This window comes from Anopheles merus, chromosome 3L (assembly GCF_017562075.2).
Source record: "Anopheles merus strain MAF chromosome 3L, AmerM5.1, whole genome shotgun sequence".
NCBI lineage: Eukaryota > Metazoa > Arthropoda > Insecta > Diptera > Culicidae > Anopheles > Anopheles merus.
This window is the reverse complement of record NC_054085.1, coordinates 3,540,215-3,564,336: the sequence shown is the minus strand read 5'-3', so window position 1 is coordinate 3,564,336 and position 24,122 is coordinate 3,540,215. Positions and strand designations below refer to the sequence as shown.

The 24,122-nt window shown below is 45.1% G+C and overlaps 1 protein-coding gene across 1 annotated transcript; it reads right to left on the bottom strand.

Moving 5' to 3' along the window:
* Positions 1–654: 654 nt before the first annotated feature.
* On the bottom strand, positions 655–23,863 carry LOC121598770. Its single transcript, XM_041926044.1, has 7 exons — positions 23,766–23,863; positions 10,257–11,328; positions 9,891–10,157; positions 2,130–2,647; positions 1,982–2,049; positions 1,036–1,826; positions 655–936 (listed from the first exon to the last, which is right to left on the bottom strand). Exons 1-7 carry the CDS (start codon positions 23,861–23,863, stop codon positions 655–657), a joined length of 3,096 nt encoding a protein of 1,031 aa, XP_041781978.1.
* Positions 23,864–24,122: the final 259 nt, after the last annotated feature.

The window sequence follows — 24,122 nt, the reverse complement described above, 5'->3', positions numbered from 1 at the left end:
TGAAAGTTTCGACCCAGCGAAAAGTGAGCCATTTTGCACACTTAACGAAGCGTTTTGACAGAGCCGCTTCCCACATACCCATCTACGTCCGTCAATACATACCACTACCCGAAGATTCGTCCGGAGATTCATCGGGTCACCGCATCGTCGACATTCCTAGCTCGGTTTTAGCAACTGCCTCCGCAGTAACCACTCCACAGCATCCTGTGGATCCTCTAAATCCTGCATTATATCGATCAGGCGAATATGCTCCCTGCAAATATATTAATAAAATGTGTGTGTGAACAAAAGCGTATGCGTAATGAAATTGTTGTTATTATTAGTTAAGTCAGCTAAGTTAGTTGATGTGTTAAACATTATGGTTGCATGTCCTGTTTTTTTTTTAATTCATATAGAGTTCTTTATTTGGAATTTAATACTTCCCGAAAGAACCCCGCTCCTACCGGCGGGGGGATACCACTACCGGACTGCCCCCCGCCGGGAATTCCGCCCGTCTGGGCCTTTCTCTTTATTAGATTCTGTTTTAGTCTGAATTCTGTTTTTTACTTCAACTAACTTTTCTTTTTATAAAGATAGTTTTTTTCCCGCGTGAGTACGTTCACTATGTCCCGTTATCCGTAATCGTATTCAAGTTCCTAGCAGCATCGTGCAGCATCAGTGCGCTGGTACATTCGCTGATGTGACGGCCGCTCGCTCGTCCTCCGTGAGGCCAGATCTCCTTTCGGCCAGCTGAGAGCTCGGCATCTCGTCCCACGGGGGAGGCTGAGCCTCGACCTCCGCTTGCCGTTGCTCCAGCCGCCGTTGTCTCTCCCTCTGTCGCCTGTTGAGCCGTCTTCGCTCCAGCTCCGCTGCGGATGGTGGTATTCGCCCACGCCTCTGGCGACCCTGCGGAACGTCTCCGAGCTCTCCGGCCCGACGCCTTCTCCGGTACTGCAACTGCATGTAGTTGCGCCGAAGTCGCCGCATCTCCGATGTTCGTGGGGAGGGAGGCAATCCCTGGCTGCGCGGGGGGATTGGTGGCTCTGGAGGGCTGACCTCCTCCTCCTCGACCTCCCCTGTCGGCTCTGCTGCTTCATTGGCCGCTGCGCGTGCCAACACGGCTGGTGCCAGCTCGAAGTCGCCGAGTCGCTGCTGCCGTTGTTGTTGCCGCCTCCGCCGGGCGCTGCGGTTGCGCACCTCTAGGCGTCGCATCAGCCGTCTCCGTTCTGCCTCCACTATATCCTCGGGCGGGCTTAATGCAGGGTCTGGCTGAGCAGCCTCAGCGGCTGCCAAGTTTTGCTGCTCCTCCCGCCAGTCCTCCTGCAGAACGGAGAAGATCCGCCGAGCCGCTTGCTGGATGCGGTCCCACCACTCCGCACTCTCCAACAGGCGGCTGCCGAGGTTGTGTTCGTCGACGCCTTGAAGATACTCCGCCCGAACATCCGCGAAACGTGGACACTCGAACATTACGTGGGCCACCGTCTCGACCGACCCTGCGCACCTGGGACAATCCGGGGATGGAGCGAACCCGAACACGTGCAGGAACTCGTGGACGAAGGCGTGTCCACTAAGTATTTTAAGTACCTGCGAGAGGTAGAAATCTACCTCTCCGTGCTTCCGTCCCGTCCACAGGCGCACGTCTGGCACTTGTCGGTGGGCCCAACGTAGATAGCGGCTGTTGTTGTTCGCCGCCACGTCGTCCCACTGCTGCTGCCACAGCTGCAGCGATGTCTCCTTTTCCTCCTGGCGAATCGCCTCTCGACTGCTGTCCGGGCTTAACTGCAGTCGATTGTAGCAGCGGGCGTCTTCCTTCACCAGGAGGTGGTAGGGCAGTTCTCCGGCTAAAACTAACGTGTAGCATGACCCCCAAGTAATGGATCGACCGCTTCGAGCGCACTTCCACTCCGCAGATATTAACCGGGATGTTCCGATATCCGCTGCGCTTGCTGGAGATCATCAACAGCTCCGTCTTCTCCGGCGCCAAGGAGAGTTTATGCCGCACCATCCAGCTGTTGACCGCTGCCACCGCTTCCTCCGCAATCGCCGCGGCGTGTTCTGGAGTTGTCCCCGCTGCCAGGATCGCAAGATCATCGGCGAATCCCACGATGGAGGCGCCCTCAGGGAGCTCTACGGCTAGCACGCCGTCGTACATAATGTTCCACAATGCGGGGCCCAATATGGATCCCTGTGGAACACCTGCCGATACTCGGCGCGTAACCGGCCCGTCCGCCGTGTCGTACACGAGCTCCCTGTCGGCGAAGTAGTCCTGCAGTATACGGCGCAACTGCGCTGGGATCCCCTTCGCCTGGAGCGCCTCGGCGATACTCTGCCAGCTAGCCGTGTTGAACGCGTTGCGGACGTCCAAAGCCACAACCATGAAGCAGCGCCACTCACGGTTGTTCGTCCTGCCGAAGGACTTTGCCTCTCGTCCCGCATCTACGACCTGCTGTATGGCCTGCAGAGTTGATCGCCCTCGCCGGAATCCGAAATGCTGCTCGGACATTGGCGGACTCTCTGGATCCTCGATGTGCTCGTTGAGCCGGTTCAACAGCAGCCGCTCCAAAGCCTGGCCTGTGTTGTCTATCAGGCAAATCGGGCGAAAGGACGACTGCTCGCCCGATGACTTGCCTGGCTTTGGCAGAAGCACCAGTCGCTGCTTTTTCCACGGCTGCGGAAAGCAGGACATGTCCAGGCACTCCTGAAACACCCGGTTGCATGTCCTATTTTGTTTTTATTTCATGTTAGTGTTTTGTTAGTGGAAAATAAAAATATGCCAGGCTCATACTCGAAGTGATTCCTTTCGCATGGCATGCCAGCATCTCAAACATTGACTTCATGGCCGTGTGGGGCGGCCTCTTCGGATGCTTACCTTATTTTTTAGATGGTTAATTAATTAATATTTTTCAAACGATACGCCGCTGTTACTTTGTTAGCGTATGGTAGTAGGATTGGGAAAAATAAAAACCAATGATGCATACATGCTGTTTCCAAGGTAATGTTAAAAATTTGCACAATTGTCGCAGAGATTTTTCAAACGTATAGAGCGGGGATAAAACGCTTTTGGCGGTATATTTGTGATGATCGATTAGCTCTTGACATTCATGTGGGGTTATGTGCACACACACGCACATGAGATCGGTGTGTTTTTGTTATTTTAGTTTGCTCGATTGTACTAATTCCCTACATTGGGGCTATCGTGCGCGAGACAAACATTCATTTTCTCGTTTTCGATTCATGCTCAGGTATTCCATGCCTTGATTGCTGGTGCAATAGATCGCATTTTCACGCTCTTCATAAGCATACCGAACACGCACCAACAAGTGCATCCACTTTTCATCTGTGGTGTGCTTTTCTGTAATTTTGGCATTTTATAGCATCGGAAAATAATTTGGCGCATTCGTCCGTACGAGTACGTACGAGTGTGTGAAACATGATGCTTAAACCCTGTACCTTGAACCCGTTGATGCATCGTGCTTCTTCTTGCGTTTGATTTGTACTATACAATTTGTATTACAATGTTTCAATTCGTTTTAAATGTTATAAACAAGCCGTGTGCTCTCTCTCTCTGAATGTCTCATTAATAACGGGTCATGTTTCATTTTTATATTGAATCCTTGGTATTTTGTTTGACAAGTTTCTATTCATCGAAAGTGCGTTATTATGTCGTTAACGGTAATCGGTAATAGCTGCTGAATGGTGCTACTGTGGTGAAACGATGGTGCCTTTTAACGGACAGATAACCGGCAGTGGACGAGATACGAGCCAGCAACGATCATCACCGAGACGATGCACTTACTTTGCGTGGTTCATAGGTTGGACAGTGAGTGTCGCGTCTTGAAGCACCGTTATTGGCGGCGATTAGAAGCAGCATACTCGCGGCAGCAGTGAAGGATGTCTTTAACAGGACACACACTTGCCAGATGAAATGCTCGTCGTGCTTCACTAATATTCATCTCGTTGCGCAAATGACGTTATGTGAAACGCTGTGCGATACTGTGTTGCTGCGTCGTTTATCGATAGTGATTTCGGGACATATTGTTTCCTTGCGCTACGTTGTTCAACGGAATGTTGTTGTTTTGTATCGTTAAGTAATTGTCGTTCGTTATATCCCTGTAATGTTATCGATGGTAGCGGAGCCGTCGAGGACCGTTTTGCGGGAGGTCAGTTTTAGGGGTATATTTCCAAGCTTATGAAATGGAAGTCGTAGACGAGTTTTACAGCAAGCGTAACGTTTTATCCTAACAGCCCGAACGAATCTGATCTGCCTTGATCGGATATGGTTTTATTTAAACCAAAAAAAAAAGTTGTGGATTCCGTACATTTGGTTTTGGTTTGTGTTTTTGTTCTGCTTAAAGCTAACTGTTTAGCTTCTGCTTGGTGTTGGACTAAACTCGGGTTTTTATACTGTAGGTCGTTCTATTTTCGGCGGTGTGTTTCTATGTGTCTTGGTTTACAATGTGTGTGGTATAGTGTGAGGTGTTTTTGTGTGGAGTGTCCCAAAACTGTCTCTTTTTGGTGTTGTCGGTTCTAACGTATATGGTGTTCCTGCCTTTAGCTGGCGGTGTGGCCATCTTTGGTTATGCTGGCTATTGGTGATAAGTTGCTATGCATTGTGAGTTCACCTACTTTTCCATAAGTGTGCCTCAATTGCTTCATCAGCGAAATGTACAAAAGATGCTCGAGAGTACTTACTTACTTACTTATCCGGCACTACAACCGCTTTGCGGTCTTGGCCTGCCTCAGGAGTGTCCGAAACCGCTCACGGTCTCGCGCCTTCGTCTGCCAGTCCGTTATCCCGGCCTTAATGGCGGACGCCTCCACGCCATCTTGCCACCTCAATTTGGGCCTACCACGCCTCCTATGTCCTTGTGGACGGACTAAAAAGACTTTACGGGCTGGGTCGTCCGTTTCCATGCGTATAACATGGCCAGCCCACCGGAGCCTGGCGAGCTTTATACGCTGTACGACAGTGAGGTCGCCGTACATCTCGTATAGCTCGTCATTATAGCGGCTCCTCCATTGTCCTTCCACATATACGGGGCCAAGTATCCTTCTGAGCATCTTCCTCTCGAACGCGGCTAAGAGGGTTTCGTCAGATTTGGACAGTGTCCATGTCTCCATGAGGCGTATGTGAGTACTGGTACTATATAGGTACTATATAGTCCCAGCTTCGTCCGTCGCGACAGGTTCTTTGAGGTGAACTGATTTTTCAGGTTGTAGAATGACTGGTTGGCAGCCAGCATCCTTGCGCGCAACTCAGCTTCCATGCTGTTGTCGTTGCTGACCTTTGACCCAAGATAGGTGAATTGTGGGACGACTTCAAAAGTGCGTTCACCTATCTGCACGTCACGCCTACGTAGATTCTGATTATTTGTTGGCCGGCCCGCTGATGTTGCCACCATCAGTTTGGTCTTTGCCTCGTTTATCTGCAATCCGAGGTTCTCTGCCGCCTGCTCGATCCCTTGGTAGGCTTCTGCTACACAGGAGAGCCACAGACCAATGATGTCTATATCATCAGCGTATGCCAGGATCTGGGTTGACTTATAGAAGATGGTTCCCGTAGTCTCCACCCTCGAGTCACGGATGGCCCTCTCTAGCGCCAGGTTGAATAAGAGACAAGCAAGCCCGTCCCCCTGGCGCAGACCCTTGGTGGTAGCAAAAGGTCCTGAGAGTTTTCCATCCACCCTCACCTGGCATGTGACGTTGGTCATAGTCATTCTAACTAGCCTTATCAGTTTGGCCGGGATTCCAAATGAGCTCATAGCGTCGTACAGTTTTACCCTGGCTATGCTATCGTATGCGGCTTTGAAGTCTATGAAGAGATGGTATGTGTCGTTTTTGTATTCAGCCATCTTCTCCAAGATCTGCCGCATGGTGAAGATCTGATCAGTGGTTGATTTTCCGTTTCGGAATCCTCTTTGATAGTTTCCTATTATCTCTTCGACGTGCGGGACAAGGCGATCCTGAAGGATCAGGGAGAATATTTTATAGGCGGTATTCAACACCGTAATACCCCTGTAGTTGTTGCAGTCCAACCTGTCTCCCTTCTTGTCTATGGGGTAGATGATGCCGAGATTCCAATCACAAGGCATCGATTCGCTATCCCACACCTCAGTAACGATTTGACGAATCTCGTTTTCTAGTCTTGCTCCTCCATTCTTGACCAGTTCAGCTGCAATACCGTCGGTTCCGGGTGCCTTGTTATTTTTCAGCCGACGTATAGCTTTTTGTGTTTCTTCTATGCTAGGTGGCAGTAGCATGACACTATCTGCTAGTGGCGCTTCTAGTTGTTCGTTAAACTGGTCGTTGAGTAATTCATCAATGTACTGAGCCCACCGCGAGAGGACCTCTGGCTGGTTACTGACCAGATCTCCATCCTTGTTGCGACAGCAGGTTACCTTAGGTACAACGTTGTTTCGGTGACCTGCTATCGCTTGGTAAAACTTTCATGTCGGTCCGTACGCCTCTCTGGTTTGCTCGAGTTCCCGCATGTTTTGCTCTTCCAAAGCATGCTTCTTGGAGCGGTGAACTCTTTTCTCTTCGCGTCTGAGCCGTGAATATTCCTCTGCGCATGCCCGCGTTCTATGCCGTTGCTGCATTGCTCGGTATGCAGTATTCTTACGTTCGGTCACTTGTCTGCATTCATGGTCGAACCAGCCAGATTTGGTGTTGCCACGACGTGGTGGGAGTATATTTCTTGCACAGTTTATTATTTTTGTTTTTAGAGCGTTCCACCTCTCGCTCGTAGTTTCGTATCTGTTTTCTGGTAGTAGAGACTCTTCTAAAGCGGTTTTGAATTCCTGTTGGACAGTAATGTCCCTTAGAGAGTCCGTGTTGAGCCGAGGCTGCGTGTTTTCTCCACCCCCATTGGCGCGGGGGCGGGCGATTCTACAACGTATCACTAAGCCAACCAAGTAGTGATCGGAATCGATATTGGCTCCTCGATAAGTTCTGACGTTTAGCAGGCTCGACTGTCGTCGACGGCTTATGAACACGTGGTCGATCTGGTTGAAGGATTCGCCATCCGGGTGTGCCCACGTCATTTTGTGGATGTCCCTCCGCGCAAATTTGGTACTTCCTACAACCAGATTGTTCGCTGCGGCGAACTGGACCAATCTACTACCATTATCGTTACTGTGCTCATGCAGACTGTAACAGCCAGTGTATTGGCGGTACATTGGCTCCCTACCGACTTTTGCGTTGAAGTCCCCCAGGATGATTATGAGGTCATGCCTGGGGCACGCATCTACGATTCTAGCGAGGCGGCCGTAAAAAAGGTCCTTCTCCTCTTCCTCTTTATCTTCGGTAGGGGCGTGAACGTTTATGAGGCTTATATTAAAGAATTTGCCTCGCATGCGCAGGGTGCATAGCCTATCGTTTATAGCCTTGAAATCCATGATTGCGGGTTTCAACCGGGGACCTACGGTGAAACCCGTTCCGAGCACGCGGTGGCGGTCGTGGCAGCTGTAGTAAATGTCGTAGCACTGCTTACCACGCCTGTTCTGCACACCGTTCCCTAGCCACCGAATCTCTTGTAGAGCTACGAGGTCCATGCTCAGTGTGGCTAGGGCGTCATTAAGTTTTTTCAAGGCTCCGGCTTCGCTTAGAGTGCGTACGTTCCATGAGCCCATTTTTAGAGTAGTCCAGGGGCATTGCGTAGGGTCGATATCGTTGAATCCGTTTCGAAAATTTCTTTGGCTTTCTGTAGTCGGTTGCTTCATGGGACTGGGTGACTGGCCCCGCGCCCACGTGACCGTTTTGTTTAGCGTCGGGTTGCCCCCCCGACGTTCAGGCAACCTATTTCCCGGGATACCCACCCCCTTCCTGGTTCGCCATATGCCACCATCCGCCCAAGGGGTTGGGTCAAGCCCGTGTACCCAAGCTTGGATATGTGGTGACACATGTTACCACTCTGCACGACGAGGACGTGTCGGAATAGGAGTTGGATGGGAGAGCCTGTATTATCCCTCAAAGGGGCTTCGGATCCCATCCCATTACAGAGCAAAGGGTGCTCGAGAGTAGCACCCAAAAATGTTCGCAAGCAAGATTGTCCTTAAGGATCACCGAGACATAACAGTCATCATCAGCCAACATACCTCAGCCAGAGACCCGCTTCTAGTTGGACGGCAGCACAATAGGGACCACTCCCCGGGTACTGTCGGATGCCTTCCGACTGAAACCTCTCGGAGCCTTCACCATTTTTTTGTGCAGAAAAATGGTATAGACGAATCAGCAGATATCGTCTTGGCGCCGCACTGTGACGTCGTGTTTAGAGACGTCTGGCGTATGAGCCTTACGACTTTGCACCAAATACCGAGTATAAGTCCGCTTCTCCTGCCACTGTATTTATTGACGGATGCACCCTACTAGATCCTCTCAACCGTTGCCATGTTACATGAAAATGAGTGACCACTTTGCTCGCGTTGCCGTCAGCGCATTAAGGCTATAGCCTGCTGCAGATGGTATGTGCGGTACTGCTCACGGTTGCTTAAAGGAAATCAAAGTAGTCTACTGATTCAAATGCACCTGGGCAACGGGAGCAAGAGTTTCATCAAGGGGAAAAGGACGAAGGCAAAACTAGTGAAAAGGCAAGCAACAGCGCTTCAAGCAAAAGTAAGTGCTGCACAGAGTGCAGCAAATACGTTGTCCTTATGCTTCCGGCAAAAAGCATACTCCGCCAGGTAAAAACTTAAGCGGGTAGACCTATTGGTACCATTTTTCTTAAGGAAGTGCTTAAGCCACCCCTACAAAATTTTCCACCGTTTGCGTGTGGACAGTGTCATCATCTGAATTAATAAAATGCGTAGTTTGGTTTACGGTGGTATGCGAATATCCCACTTGGTCCAGTTGACTGTTATCGCGCCAACAGTCGGTTAAAATCCTGGTCCCCGCAGCAACGTTGGTCTGTATAAGGTTGCCCAATATTGGTGCGATCCTCTTGGCTACGCGACAGAGGAATATATCTTTCGTCTCGCAGCAAATACCTCCTACCAACCATTCTTCATTGGAGGGATTAATTCTGCCGCTATTATATTTCCTCTTGACCAGCTTTGTTTCGTCTATCTCGACAGTTTTACCGGGACCATCAACCATCGATCCGGTGTACTGATCGAGATACATTAACTCGGAGCGGATTTTACGGTTAAACGACATCACGGTTTTACGGTTTACATTCGCTTCGATTGCGTCTCTTTCGACGCCTATCTCCATGCTCCAAAATACCTTACTAGCATTAGTTTTTGTAGTGAAAGTTTCGACCCAGCGAAAAGTGAGCCATTTTGCACACTTAACGAAGCGTTTTGACAGAGCCGCTTCCCACATACCTATCTACGTCCGTCAATACATACCACTACCCGAAGATTCGTCCGGAGATTCATCGGGTCACCGCATCGTCGACATTCCTAGCTCGGTTTTAGCAACTGCCTCCGCAGTAACCACTCCACAGCATCCTGTGGATCCTCTAAATCCTGCATTATATCGATCAGGCGAATATGCTCCCTGCAAATATATTAATAAAATGTGTGTGTGAACAAAAGCGTATGCGTAATGAAATTGTTGTTATTATTAGTTAAGTCAGCTAAGTTAGTTGATGTGTTAAACATTATCGTTGCATGTCCTGTTTTTTTAATTCATATAGAGTTCTTTATTTGGAATTTAATACTTCCCGAAAGAACCCCGCTCCTACCGGCGGGGGGATACCACTACCGGTCTCCCCCCCGCCGGGAATTCCGCCCGTCTGGGCCTTTCTCTTTATTAGATTCTGTTTTATTCTGAATTCTGTTTTTTACTTCAACTAACTTTTCTTTTTATAAAGATAGTTTTTTTCCCGCGTGAGTACGTTCACTATGTCCCGTTATCCGTAATCGTATTCAAGTTCCTAGCAGCATCGTGCAGCATCAGTGCGCTGGTACATTCGCTGATGTGACGGCCGCTCGCTCGTCCTCCGTGAGGCCAAATCTCCTTTCGGCCAGCTGAGAGCTCGGCATCTCGTCCCACGGGGGAGGCTGAGCCTCGACCTCCGCTTGCCGTTGCTCCAGCCGCCGTTGTCTCTCCCTCTGTCGCCTGTTGAGCCGTCTTCGCTCCAGCTCCGCTGCGGATGGTGGTATTCGCCCACGCCTCTGGCGACCCTGCGGAACGTCTCCGAGCTCTCCGGCCCGACGCCTTCTCCGGTACTGCAACTGCATGTAGTTGCGCCGAAGTCGCCGCATCTCCGATGTTCGTGGGGAGGGAGGCAATCCCCGACTGCGCGGGGGGATTGGTGGCTCTGGAGGGCTGACCTCCTCCTCCTCGACCTCCTCTGTCGGCTCTGCTGCTTCATTGGCCGCTGCGCGTGCCAACACGGCGTGCCAACACGGCGGGAATCCTTTTCCTCCTGGCGAATCGCCTCTCGACTGCTGTCCGGGCTTAACTGCAGTCGATTGTAGCAGCGGGCGTCTTCCTTCACCAGGAGGTGGTAGGGCAGTTCTCCGGCTAAAACTAACGTGTAGCATGACCCCCAAGTAACGGATCGACCGCTTCGAGCGCACTTCCACTCCGCAGATATTAACCGGGATGTTCCGATATCCGCTGCGCTTGCTGGAGATCATCAACAGCTCCGTCTTCTCCGGCGCCAAGGAGAGTTTATGCCGCACCATCCAGCTGTTGACCGCTGCCACCGCTTCCTCCGCAATCGCCGCGGCGTGTTCTGGAGTTGTCCCCGCTGCCAGGATCGCAAGATCATCGGCGAATCCCACGATGGAGACGCCCTCAGGGAGCTCTACGGCTAGCACGCCGTCGTACATAATGTTCCACAATGCGGGGCCCAATATGGATCCCTGTGGAACACCTGCCGATACTCGGCGCGTAACCGGCCCGTCCGCCGTGTCGTACACGAGCTCCCTGTCGGCGAAGTAGTCCTGCAGTATACGGCGCAACTGCGCTGGGATCCCCTTCGCCTGGAGCGCCTCGGCGATACTCTGCCAGCTAGCCGTGTTGAACGCGTTGCGGACGTCCAAAGCCACAACCATGAAGCAGCGCCACTCACGGTTGTTCGTCCTGCCGAAGGACTTTGCCTCTCGTCCCGCATCTACGACCTGCTGTATGGCCTGCAGAGTTGATCGCCCTCGCCGGAATCCGAAATGCTGCTCGGACATTGGCGGACTCTCTGGATCCTCGATGTGCTCGTTGAGCCGGTTCAACAGCAGCCGCTCCAAAGCCTGGCCTGTGTTGTCTATCAGGCAAATCGGGCGAAAGGACGACTGCTCGCCCGATGACTTGCCTGGCTTTGGCAGAAGCACCAGTCGCTGCTTTTTCCACGGCTGCGGAAAGCAGGACATGTCCAGGCACTCCTGAAACACCCGGTTGCATGTCCTATTTTGTTTTTATTTCATGTTAGTGTTTTGTTAGTGGAAAATAAAAATATGCCAGGCTCATACTCGAAGTGATTCCTTTCGCATGGCATGCCAGCATCTCAAACATTGACTTCATGGCCGTGTGGGGCGGCCTCTTCGGATGCCTACCTTATTTATTATATGGTTAATTAATTAATATTTTTCAAACGATACGCCGCTGTTACTTTGTTAGTGTATGGTAGTAGGGTTTAGGAAAAATAAAAACCAATGATGCATACATGCTGTTTCGAAGGTATTGTTTAAAATTTGCACAATTGACGCAGAGATTGCTCAAACGCAAAGAGAGAGGTTCCAACGCTTTTGACGGTATATTTGTTATGATCGAGTAGCTCTTGACATTCATGTGGGGTTTGTTATTTTAGTTTTCTCGATTGTACTTATCCCAAATTGGGACTACCGTACACGAGACAAACATTCATTTTCTCGTTTTGGATTCATGCTCAGGCATTCCATGCCTAGATTGCTGGTGCAAAAGATCGCAACACAATCGAACAGCAAGCACAACACATTTTCAGGGTCTTCATAAGCATACCGAACACGCACAAACAAGTGCAGCCACTTTTCATCTGTGGTGTGCGTTTAAATATCAAAATCAAAAATCAAAAAATATCAAAATCAAAATATTATAAGACTTAAAAATATTGAAAAAAAAAAATATCGGGTGATAGAAAGTTTCGCAGATGTTTGCTTGATCATTACAGTGTTTCCGCTAAATTTTGTTTTGATAAGATCAAGTATTACCTAGATTCAATTCAGGAAACTGAATCCGTTTCAGAGCAAAAACGAATTTTGAAGGAAGCGAGTGACACTTACGCCAATATCTAATCGCGCATACAATTTCATCAAACAAACAAAATTCAAGTTAAGTTAAAAACCTTAGCAAAACCAGCTATCGTGTTCAACCGTTGGAATCAAAACAAAATGGAAACTTTCGATATCAAAACAGCCACCGCTTTGGTACAAATATACGATGGTGATACAGATCGTTTGGAAAATTTTGTGGACACTTCAAATTTACTAAAGGAGTTATGACCGAAAAATCCACAAATGTTGGTATAATTCCTAAAAACAAAATTAATAGGAAATGCGCGTTTAGGACTGCCGCCTAATATTGACGATTTTGACTCGTTAATAAATGATATACGGTCCAGATGCCAAGAAAAATACTGGCCAAGAAAAATAAAATAATGCCAGCAAAATTTACTTACTCCAGATAAAATAATAAGCCAATTGAAATCTATTCGCCAGACTGATACTAAAGCTCTTTATGACGAGGTTGAATTACTCAGCACAAAATAAAAAAAAAACTTTTTTTTGCAGCTGCACATTCCGGAAAAAGTTGCAAATGACATGTCATTAAAGCATGGGATTAATGCTCTGATTGAAAAAGTTCATAATCAGGAAACAAAAATTGTTCTTAAAGCAGGTCAATTCGCATCTGTTTCAGATGCATCAGAGAAAGTATTAGAAAACGAAAGGAATAACAACGGTTCACAAATATTAGCCTTCAACAGAAACTACTATGACAATAGAAAATTCGTTCGTAATAAATACCCACCGAACACATACAATAGATTCCAGCCAAACACAAATAATAGATGTTCCGTAACCGTATTTTTTCTTCTAATTCCCTTTAATTATTCTCCTTAGTTTTCTATTACTCTCTTTTTTTTGTTAAGTTTATGATAGTCTCTACGCTCTACCCTTGTTTTTTTCTTTTCTTTTTTGCTAGGTCAAGACTAGGTTAGTTAGGCTTAGTTTTTCATGAATCATTTTGTTTTTTTGTTAGTATTTAATTAGTTTTAAGTCCATTATATTTAGCCTTGATGGCAGATATTGTATTAAATAAATGAAATGAAATGAAATGAAATGAAATAGATGGTTTTCCAATAGAGCTCCCCTTGGTAACATTCAGGTAACTAGCAACAGATTCCAAAACCAAAGATATTCTAATAACTCTTTCAGAAAACAATTTCCAAATGCAAATACTCGTAGAGTCTACAATACACAAGCTGCAGAAGAGGAACATTTTTTATGGGTGCCACAAGCGTTAGAAGAAATCATTCATCCTACAAACGATGGTCAACATTAGCGATAAACTTAAATGCTAACAACTTTATCAAAATTAAAGTAGAAATGGCAATGGGTGAAATAAGCATATTAATTATCGACTCGGGAGCAGACGTGTCATTGTTCAAAGTTGATAAAATAAAACCAACACAGCAAGTCTACGCGCAAAATAGAATAAACTTAACGGGCATAACAACCGAATCGGTATCAACATTAGCAACTACTATCACTAATATAACATTCGGAAATGCTTCTATTAACCACACTTTTCATATCATTCCTGCAGAAATAGCTATCAAAGCGGATGGTATTTTGGGAAGAGATTTTTTCACTAAACATAGATGTGTTATAGATTATGAGCACTGGCTTTTAAATTTCAATTGTAATGTTGTTACAATCAGCCACCCCATTGAAGATAGTATTAATGATAGTTTCATATTGCCTCTACGCAGTGAGGTTATTCGAAAGATAAATTTGCCCGACCTCGTTGAAGACTCTATTGTCCTTGCGAGCGAAATATTACCAGGAGTATTTTGTGTTAACTCGGTGGTATCAAAACAAAACCAATATGTAAAATTTGTAAACACCACTGAAAGTAATGTATATATTAGAAAGGATTCATTTAAACCACAGATTGACCCTCTCAAAAATTATATTCAGAAAATTTTAAAATTTAAAAGCTCTAAAACAAATGAATCTAAAATAAAAACATTATTGAGCAAAATCGATAGTCAGAATGTCCCTACATATAAAATCCCTCATTTAGAAAAAATATTATCCGAGTACCATCATATTTTCTGCACCGATAATGATCAAATCCCAATTAATAATTTTTACGAACAATCGATACAATTGAAAGATAACGTACCATGTTACATTCCAAATTACAAGCAAATATATTCTCAAAGTGACGAGATAAAAAATCAGGTTGATAATATGCTTAAGAATGATATCATAGAGAATTCGGTTTCTCCATATAATTCACCAATTTTATTGGTACCAAAAAAATCGGGAGATAACGAAAAAAAATGGAGTTTGCTAGTAGGCTACAGGCAGTTGAACAAAACAATAATGCCTGATAAGTTTCCGCTACCTAGAATCGATGATATATTAGACCAATTAGGAAGAGCAAAATATTTTACTTCCTTGGACCTTATGTCCGGGTTTCACCAGATACCCTTACACAAGAACTCTAGAAAATATACTGCTTTCTCAACTTCTTCAGGCCATTATCAATTTACAAGACTCCCTTTTGGGCTGAATATAAACCCTAATAGCTTTCAACGGATGATAACGATAGCAATGGCGGGACTTACTCCGGAGAGTGCTTTTGTTTACATAGATGATATTATTATAACGGGTTGCACAATGCAACATCATCTAGAAAACTTAATAAAAGTGTTTAACAGGCTAAGAAATTACAACTTGAAGCTAAATCCAGAGAAATGTATTTTTTTCCAAAACAGTGTAACCTATTTAGGTCACAAAATAACAGATAAAGGCATATATCCCGATGAGTCCAAGTTCGAAACGATAAAAAAATACCCGGTACCAATAAATGTGGATGAAGTTAGAGGGTTTGTAGCGTTTTGTAATAACTATCGCAAGTTCGTTAAAAATTTGGCTGAATTGGTAAGACCGCTAAATAATTTACTAAAGAAAGGAGCTACATTCACGTGGTCTAATGAATGTCAGCAAGCTTTCGACACTCTTAGAAGAAGTCTTGTATCACCTACTATATTACAGTATCCAAACTTTGAGAAAGAGTTTATCATTACTACTGATGCGTCCGATGTAGCATGTGGCGCTATCTTATCGATGATAACAGATGGTAATGACCTACCTATTGCATACGCGAGTAAAAGTTTTACTAAAGGAGAGAAATCTAAACCGACTATGGAAAAAAAGCTAACAGCAATACATTGGGCAGTAAATTATTTCAAACCATATATTTTTGGGAAAAAGTTCAAAGTACGAACCGACCACAGACCATTGGTATATCTATTCAACATGAAAAATCCTACTTCAAAATTAACACGCATGAGGTTAGACCTGGAGGAATTTGATTTTGAAGTGGAATTTGTGCAAGGAAAAACGAACACAGGAGCCGACGCACTATCGAGAATTGTCATTAATTCAGACAAATTGAAGCATATTCAAAAGAATAATGCAAACGAAACAAATGATAAATCACTACTAGCAGTAAAAAGGAGAGCAATGACAAGACTGAACAATTTCAAAATTCCTCCAGAATTAAACGAAGGTGAAAAAGATTCCATAACTAAACCTACACTTTGGCAAACAGAAAACCCAAAAGAAGTAAACAAACTTTTGAAAATCCTATCAAAAACAGAATATGGCAAAATCAAAATGACAGTTTTTAATAATAATTACAACAAGGAGTTAGGAAATACAACAATTAATTGTAATGAAGATGGAAGTCAGGCGCTAGAGTCTGCTCTTCTAAAAGTACACCAAATAGCAAAAGAATACAATCGTGACAAAGTTGCAATTTCATTAGAAGATTCTCTATTCAGGCAATACTCTTTTCACACCATAAAGGAAATCGCAGATAAGGCCATTTCCGGTTTAGAGATCATTACTTTTATTCCACCAAGATGGATTTCAAGAAAGGAGGTAAAAGAAAATATTTTAGAAAACTATCACATGTCACCTTCGGGAGGACATGTCGGACAGTATCGATTATACCTCAAAATTAGAGAAAAATATAAATGGAAGAATATGAAGGAAGAAATTAAAAATTACGTTAGAAGCTGCCAAGTATGTAAAGTAAACAAAATCGTAAGACATGCAAAAGAAAAATGTGATGTTACGACTACACCTTTAAAGCCTTTCGAAGTAGACTGTGGGTCCCTTGCCGAAAACCAATAAAAATCATAGATACATTGTTATGATGCCATGTGAACTCTCGAAATACATTGTTCTTATTCCAACAGAAAACAAAGAAGCGAACACGATAGCTAGGGCCATGGTTGAGAACTGCATATTAAAATACGGGAGGTTTCTTGAGATGAAATCGGATCAAGGCCTTGAATACAATAACGAGGTATTAAAAAAGGTAGCGGAGTTGCTGGGGATCAAGCAGACTTTTGCCACTGCCTATCACCCAGAAACCATAGGGGGTCATGCTGCACGACCACCTATCGTGGCGCCCACACGTTGAGATGGTCGCGGACAATGCCCTCCGTGTGGTGCGAGCGTTGCGCGGCGTTATGCACAACCACAGCGGCCCCCAAGTGACCAAGCGGAAGGTGCTCGCCGCAGTGGCCGCGTCCATTATTCGTTACGGCGCACCCGGCTGGGCGGAAGCTACGGACCTGCAGTGGTGCAGACGAATATTGGAATAGACGAATAGACTCCCGCTGCTACCATCGACAGCGGTCCAGCCCGGATAGCAGAGGCGATTCGCCGAGAGGAAAATGGAACATCGTTGCAGCAGTGGGATGACGTGACGGCCAACAACTCCAGCCGCTACATACGTTGGGCTTAACAAGTGCCAGACGTGCGCCTGTGGACGGGACGAAAGCATGGGGAGTTGGATTTCTACCTCTCCCAGATTCTCAGTGGACACGCCTTCGTCCACGAGTTTCTCCGTTTGTGGTAACCCCCCGCTGGCAGGAGTGGGTTCTGGTAGTAGATTGTTATGATCTTTCAATAAAGAACTCAAAGAATTAAAAAAAAGCACACTTATGGAAAAGTAAGTGAACTCACTATGCATAGCGACTTATCACCAATAGCCAGCGTAAGCAAAGATAGCCACACCGTCAGCCAAAGTCAGGAACACCATATACCATATACGTTAGAACCTGTGGTATGTTTGATGTCTGTTACGGTCGCCATGTGGTATGTTTTGAGATAGTCAACGTATGTTCGATTTCGAGACGGTTGCCATGTAGTAACTTTCAACTCGCGTTGGCCAGGGTGGCCTTCAAACATTGTTTGAGGTAGGTTATCGTTTGCCGAAATAAGCAGAACTGAGGTGGATACTGTTTCGAAGCGGACTTTCGACACTTGATCGTCCAGGTGATCATAGAAACCTTTTGGAGGTTTCCCTTACTGGAAACGTTGGAGTTTAGAGGCCTTACCTTGGGCAGGGGGGCATATCTAAACTCTTTAAATGAGAACTCGATAGATGTAGGATGGGCATAGTCCTATCCTGACAGTCCGAACGAATCTGACCTGCCATGATTGGAGATGGTTTTATTTATACTCAAAAGAAGTTTAGGGTTTCTCTTATTTTGTTCCGGGTTGTATGTTGAAAAGTTATTGTTTTCACTCAGCTAGTTACGTTTGTCTTTTGTTGATAAGAACGATGGTTCTTGTCACTATGTTCCTGTTTTGGGTTTAATGCTTATACTGTTCCTGATTTGGGTTATAATGCATAAACTGTTCCTGCTTATGTTGTACGTTTCGGTTGGTTCTGTTAAGTCTATAACAATTGTTTTTATATAAACGGTGTGGCCTGAGCTCTTCCGGGTGTGTATGGTATGATCTGATTTGCTGAGTGTGTTATAATCAATGTGTTGCGATGGTGTGATTTGGCTTTCCAATGTGTCTATAGCTGTATATCTATAGCTATAGTGTGTATTATAATAAGTTCTGTATAGCAGATATGCTACAAACCCACTACACCAAAAAGAGACAGTTTTGTGACACTCCACACAAAAACACCTCACACTATTCCGCTCACATTGTAAACCAAAACACACAGAAATACACCGCGGAAAATAGAACGACCTACAGTATCAAAACCCTAGGTTTGTCCAACACCAAGCAGAAGCTAAACAGTTAGCTTTAAGCAGAACAAAAACACAAACCAAAACCAAATGTACGGAATCCACAACTTTTTTTTTTGGTTTAAATAAAACCATATCCGATCAAGGCAGATCAGATTCGTTCGGGCTGTTAGGATAAAACGTTACGCTTGCTGTAAAACTCGTCTACGACTTCCATTTCATAAGCTTGGAAATATACCCCTAAAACTGACCTCCCGCAAAACGGTCCTCGACGGCTCCGCTACCATCGATAACATTGCAGGGATATAACGAACGACAATTACCTAACGATACAAAAAAAAAAAAACATTCCGTTGAACAACGTAGCGCAAGGAAACATTATGTCCCGAAATCACTATCGATAAACGACGCAGCAACACAGCATCGCACAGCGTTTCACATAACGTCATTTGCGCAACGAGATGAATATTAGTGAAGCACGACGAGCATTTCATTCGAGCTTGTTTGAACAAAAGTTTTCACTCGTTCTGTCAAAAAGTGATATTCAAATTTGGTTATAAAAAACATGCTATGAGACCACCTGGACTACAAACACTTTGATTCTATATTCCATCACCAGATACATGTACATGTAAACGCCACCTTGTTTTGCCATTTTTCGAGCAGGTTCTCGAATCTAATTCTAGCTTTGAGGCTAGAATAATTTAGACTGAAAATTGCAGGTTAGTTTTGTGTGTGGTTTTGTATGCAGTGTTTACATGATTTCAGCCTCCAACTATCAAACTCCATACAAAAAACGGACTAGAATAGTGAAGGGCCCCATTAATGAGACATTCAGAGAGAGAGCACACGGCTTGTTTATAACATTTAAAACGAACTGAAACATTGTAGTACAAATTGTATAGTACAAATCAAACGCAAGAAGAAGCACGATGCATCAACGGGTTCAAGGTACAGTGTTTAAGCATCATGTTTCACACACTGGTACGTTACAGCCATGGACTTAGGGCCGCATTGACGTCGTTGGCTACTTGGGGCAGCCCACAGTTGATTGAGCACATTGATTCAGGTCGCTGTGAACGCCAACAAACGGACAGCCCAAGCGCGAAACCAGTACCAGGGTAGCCTACCTATTTCTTACCAAGAGGAGCAGAAGTATGAAGATAACAAACAACCATGTGTGAATTAAACACCCCCTGTGCAAAGCGACGGAAGAAATCATGCCCTTTCGCTCATTTTCTCATGCCTTCTTTTTCCCTCCTACGGCAAATTTGTCGAGCAGCGTTTCGAGCTACCCGTCCCTGGCTCCGCTTCCTACCCCTCGCCTGAGCGCGCTGTCGAAACTTTGGAAGTGTTGGTGCGTCAGACGGCCAATCGCTGTCAGCCGTCGTCCGTGCTTTTTCCCTCCATAGCGCTATCTCTTTCACGCGTGTGGTCAATGCTCGCGTGCTGTTGTGGCGCTTAAAAAAAACCGTTAACAAACATTGCGGCATTAATTTTTCACAAATCAAACCAAAAAAGCGCAATGAGTTCAATCGCTGCAATGTTAAAATAACTAACGAATCGCTAGCTCACGCTGGAGGGTTTGCTGTGCAACGCCCAGAACCCTATTTCGAAGTAGCGCACGCAACACAGGTGGCCATGGCCGTGCATAGGAAAGCTTAAACCTAATTGCATAAAGCATTACTTTATGTGACACTATGCTTTTCCTTTCGTATGTCGTAGATTACATAGATAGGCTGAGCCGTCTGCGCAAGGGTGTGAGTGTGCGTGTGTGTGCAACACTGTCGCCAAATGTGTATTCTTCCGGAATGTTGTGATCCATCGGTCCAAGAAAGGAAGGTGTTCATGACGGTGTTTTTTTTATTGTTTTTTTGAGCTGCATCCTTCCCCCTGCCTGCAGCGTATGCATCGGGCAGGATACAGTTTGGCAGTATGCAAGTTGCCCGCTGGATAGGAGCGGCCCCGCGGCACCGCCATCATTCCGCACATCTTAACAGCATGCTCATCGTGGGTTCTAACCGCTTATGAACCGTCCGCCGTAGCAAGGGGTGACTATCCGCCTACGTGCTACTCAAGTCCTGAAAAGGCCGGCATGATCGCGTAGGCCGTAATGACAATAATAATAATAAGAAGAGGAATAACATAGCATAACAGCCCACATCCGGAGAAGAGATTGGCTTATCTTTGTTGCTGCCGTGCTACCGCTGTGACGCGACAAATGCACGGAATGCAATCGATGAAAACATTAACCTACCTAGCCGAACCCATTTCCAAGGTAGTGCCGGTCGCTCGGCGTCATGATATCGACTCCAAGCCAACAAGCGGCCAGATTCTGGACGGACAGGTGCAGTATCATACGCGCACCGTAATAAACCAAACCAGAATCCTCTTTTGTATGAATTCAATTCAAAATGTTGTTTCCACTGCGGCCGCTAGCGGAATTGGAAAGAAATGTGCAACATATCACACGCATGTTTGCTTCGATCGTTTGTCTTTTTAATACCCCCAACAGCAGAACCGATCGCAAAGATGGTGGTGCCAATTAAATGGTTGTATTGTCTCCTAGGTAGCGGTAATCGATCGGGCGGCGTACAGTGCGTTTTCTGAGAATGCATGGAGTGTGTAGACGCAGCCGGTGACAATGCACGCATCAGAATCAAACAGTTTTGGGGTTCCCGCACGCACACACACACATGTTCAAATTTAAAAAAAATAGATAAGTGTTAGACGTTCTCGTACGCTTGTTTGGCTTCTTCACCCTCAATTGGCACGGGCATTAAATGGCCTCATCAGCAGCGGCACGAAATAAAATAAACCATCAATACACCTAAACACTTTAAATCCCAAAATGAACCAGCTTCTCCCGCATCGTGCAGGTCACACACAATAAATAAATGCCAATACCCACCAATTACAATACACAACCGCAAAGTACATATATACCAACGCATACACACAATCAGCTGACGGCGAAAGGCACGGGCTGAAGCGCAAGTAAGGCAAGGCAGGAAGGGAAGCGGGAGCGAGAGGAAGAAGAGGAGAACGGGCGCCAATATTTTTGAATTTTTTGACCGTTTTTTTTGCTCCGCCGTCTGAAATAGTTCAATCATTTCTTCAACAGATGGCGCTCGTTCCGCACCTAAAAACTGCAATAAATACGCTGGCCAGCGTAGTTTCGGCTGAAGTCTAGCGTATTTTTTTGCGTATTTTTTGACGCAAAACGACGCAAAAAACTACGCAGAAAACTGCTCGAATTTGCGCAGGGGGCACTTATTTACAATTTGTGGCAGCAACGATCTGACAGTCACTCAGCTGCTTGAAAAATAATCGAGCAATCTCAGATGAAATGTTGCACCACAGGGCCCCCTGTGGGTCAAGTTCGGTACTAACCCGGACGAGTGATGGACTTTAACCACGATGCTAAAAACCGCATGGATTACATATTTCGGGTGAAAGAAAGAATCCTGTCAATAAAGTCTCAACAATGATTATTTAAGACATTAGACTAATTTTCAAATCAGTATAGCTCAGTATTCATCGATATTTAACGGATCTGCATGTACAGCAAGAACTAACCAGGAAGTCAGGGTTAACACATTTGTGGTGTAACGAGTAGAACAATATAGGTGTTTGAGGTATCATTGCTGCCACTGAACGTGTAGAGTTTGAAAACAATTCGAAATTTGAGGACATCCGGTAGATGTTACCGGGCATTAACTAGTCTCGCTATATTTATAAAAATCGAAAATCGCGTAAGAGCAAACTAGAAACGCGCGTTGCAGGAAAACAATTACTCCATGCACCATTTCTAGCCCGTGGGTGATGAGGGCAATGGTTGACTTAGATTTTTTGTTGGATTCCTCAATCCAATAAATTGGTTTATTGGTTTTTTTTTGTATTAAAGATGCAAATAGCCAATTGTGTAATGTTGCGACCTACCAGAAACCTTCCCAAAAACCAATGATAATAATTAGACATTCCCAAAAAACGTTGTACTTTTTTAACTGACGTTGGGGTGGAGATGTTAGTATTGCATCAATCTTTGTTTTGCAGGGTTTAGTCCCTTCTGATGAAATGGTATGACTTAGGAAATCTATAGAATATACTCTGACTCGCATTTGGATGGTTTTTTTGGTATCAAAATTCAGCGAAACGATTGAAACCCTGTTTTAAATGTTTCATATGCGTTTCCTTCGACGGACTAGCGATTAGTATATCGTCGATATAAACAAAAACAAAATCAAAATCGTTAAACAGACTGTTCATAAATCTTTGAAATGTTTTGCTAGCATTTCTCATACCAAATGGCATTCGAAGAAATTCATACAAACCGAAAGGTGTTGTGATGACGGTTTTATGTATGTCTTCCTCGGCTATCAGAATCATATGGTAGGCTCGCACAATGTCGATTTTTGAAAATATCGTGCAACCATTGAGATTCATGGTAAAATCCTGTACGTGAGGAACGGGATATCGGCCAGGTTTCGTGACCGCTTTAAGACGACGATAGTCGCCACATGGCCTCCAGTCCTGATCTTTTTATTTATTTGAATCAAAGTAATCGGGCAGTATGCCTAAATAACTTAATGCTTACAGAGTACAAGTTTAAAGTATGGTCCTAGAACTAACTTGAATATGCTGACGCAGCTGACTAACGGATTGATTGAAATCTGCTGATAACCCTAACCTATTATACACATCAATCATTTTGAGCAGTGGATCATTGGCACCAAAACCAGTCGATCTAAAAGCTCTCTACTTCTAAGACCTCTAGAGGGAGTAGAAAAGCAAATAAAATTTAAAATGTCAGGTGCATCAAAATCTCCAATTAATAATTTATGCATAAAAGTTCCAATCTTCCTTTGGTACCATGTGCTAAGGCGATGACGATGGTGATGATGACGGCCGGCAAATACCTATACCAACCATTTGCTGAAATTCTGCCTGAGCAATTTTAAGCTTTTTTTGATCTAGGCGACGAGGTTTAGCAAAAGGTAATGGACTTTTTGTTCCTATATAATGAAGAACATTATGTCTTACAGGCTTCCTATAATCCGAAGGTTCCACTAATGTGGGGAGCTGATGTAAAGTTTTTCTGAACTCTCCAAGAGCTCCTTTGGTTGTGAAACGAGTAAGTGGATCGATTAGCTTGCGTCCCTTCATATTGACCAAAATTCCTGTTTTAAATAAAAAATCTGCGCTTATTATGGGGCGGTTCACTGAGGCTATAATAAAAACGAATAAAAATTCTCTTAAAACCTAAACATACTTGGATTAACTTCGTCGTTCTATAGAGTTACCATTGGCTGCCTGAAGTAATAAATCCGTAGGTTTGTGAGGTTTTCCAACCAAACTAAGAGGAATGACGGATACGTCTGCTCCTGTGTCCACTAAAAATGTAAGTGAAGTTTTTTCATCCTTCACAAATAATCGAGGAAAGGAGCTGTTGACTGCTCGTGGGATGTCCGCCACTTCCCGTGAGCCTCTTAGTTTTTTTTATCATTTGTGGAAGCCCCCTGCGATGAAGAAAAATTGCATGGTTCAACACATTTGTTTGCTTCATTACCAAAGCGATAATGGTACCAACAAAATGGTTTCCTTTGGCGCGATGGAGTCTTTTGACGGGGATTGTTCCTGTTTCTCGAAGCACTTCGGTTTCGCCATCGTGATTGTTGCGGTTGGTGTGAATCTTTTGCCAAATTTTTAATTAATCCACAAATTTCACTAATTTCGCGACGAAGTTCTGTGGTAACCGACCCGCGTGAACTGTTTAATCCGCTGTTTACTTCTGATATTGCGCTAGATTGCGTACACTCCCACAAGCTGTCTGCTATTCTCATTAGTTCCGCGTAGTCTTTGCTGTCCACTGCCACTAATACAACTTCAATTGACTTTGGAAGCCTTGATTTCCATAGTTTTTGTG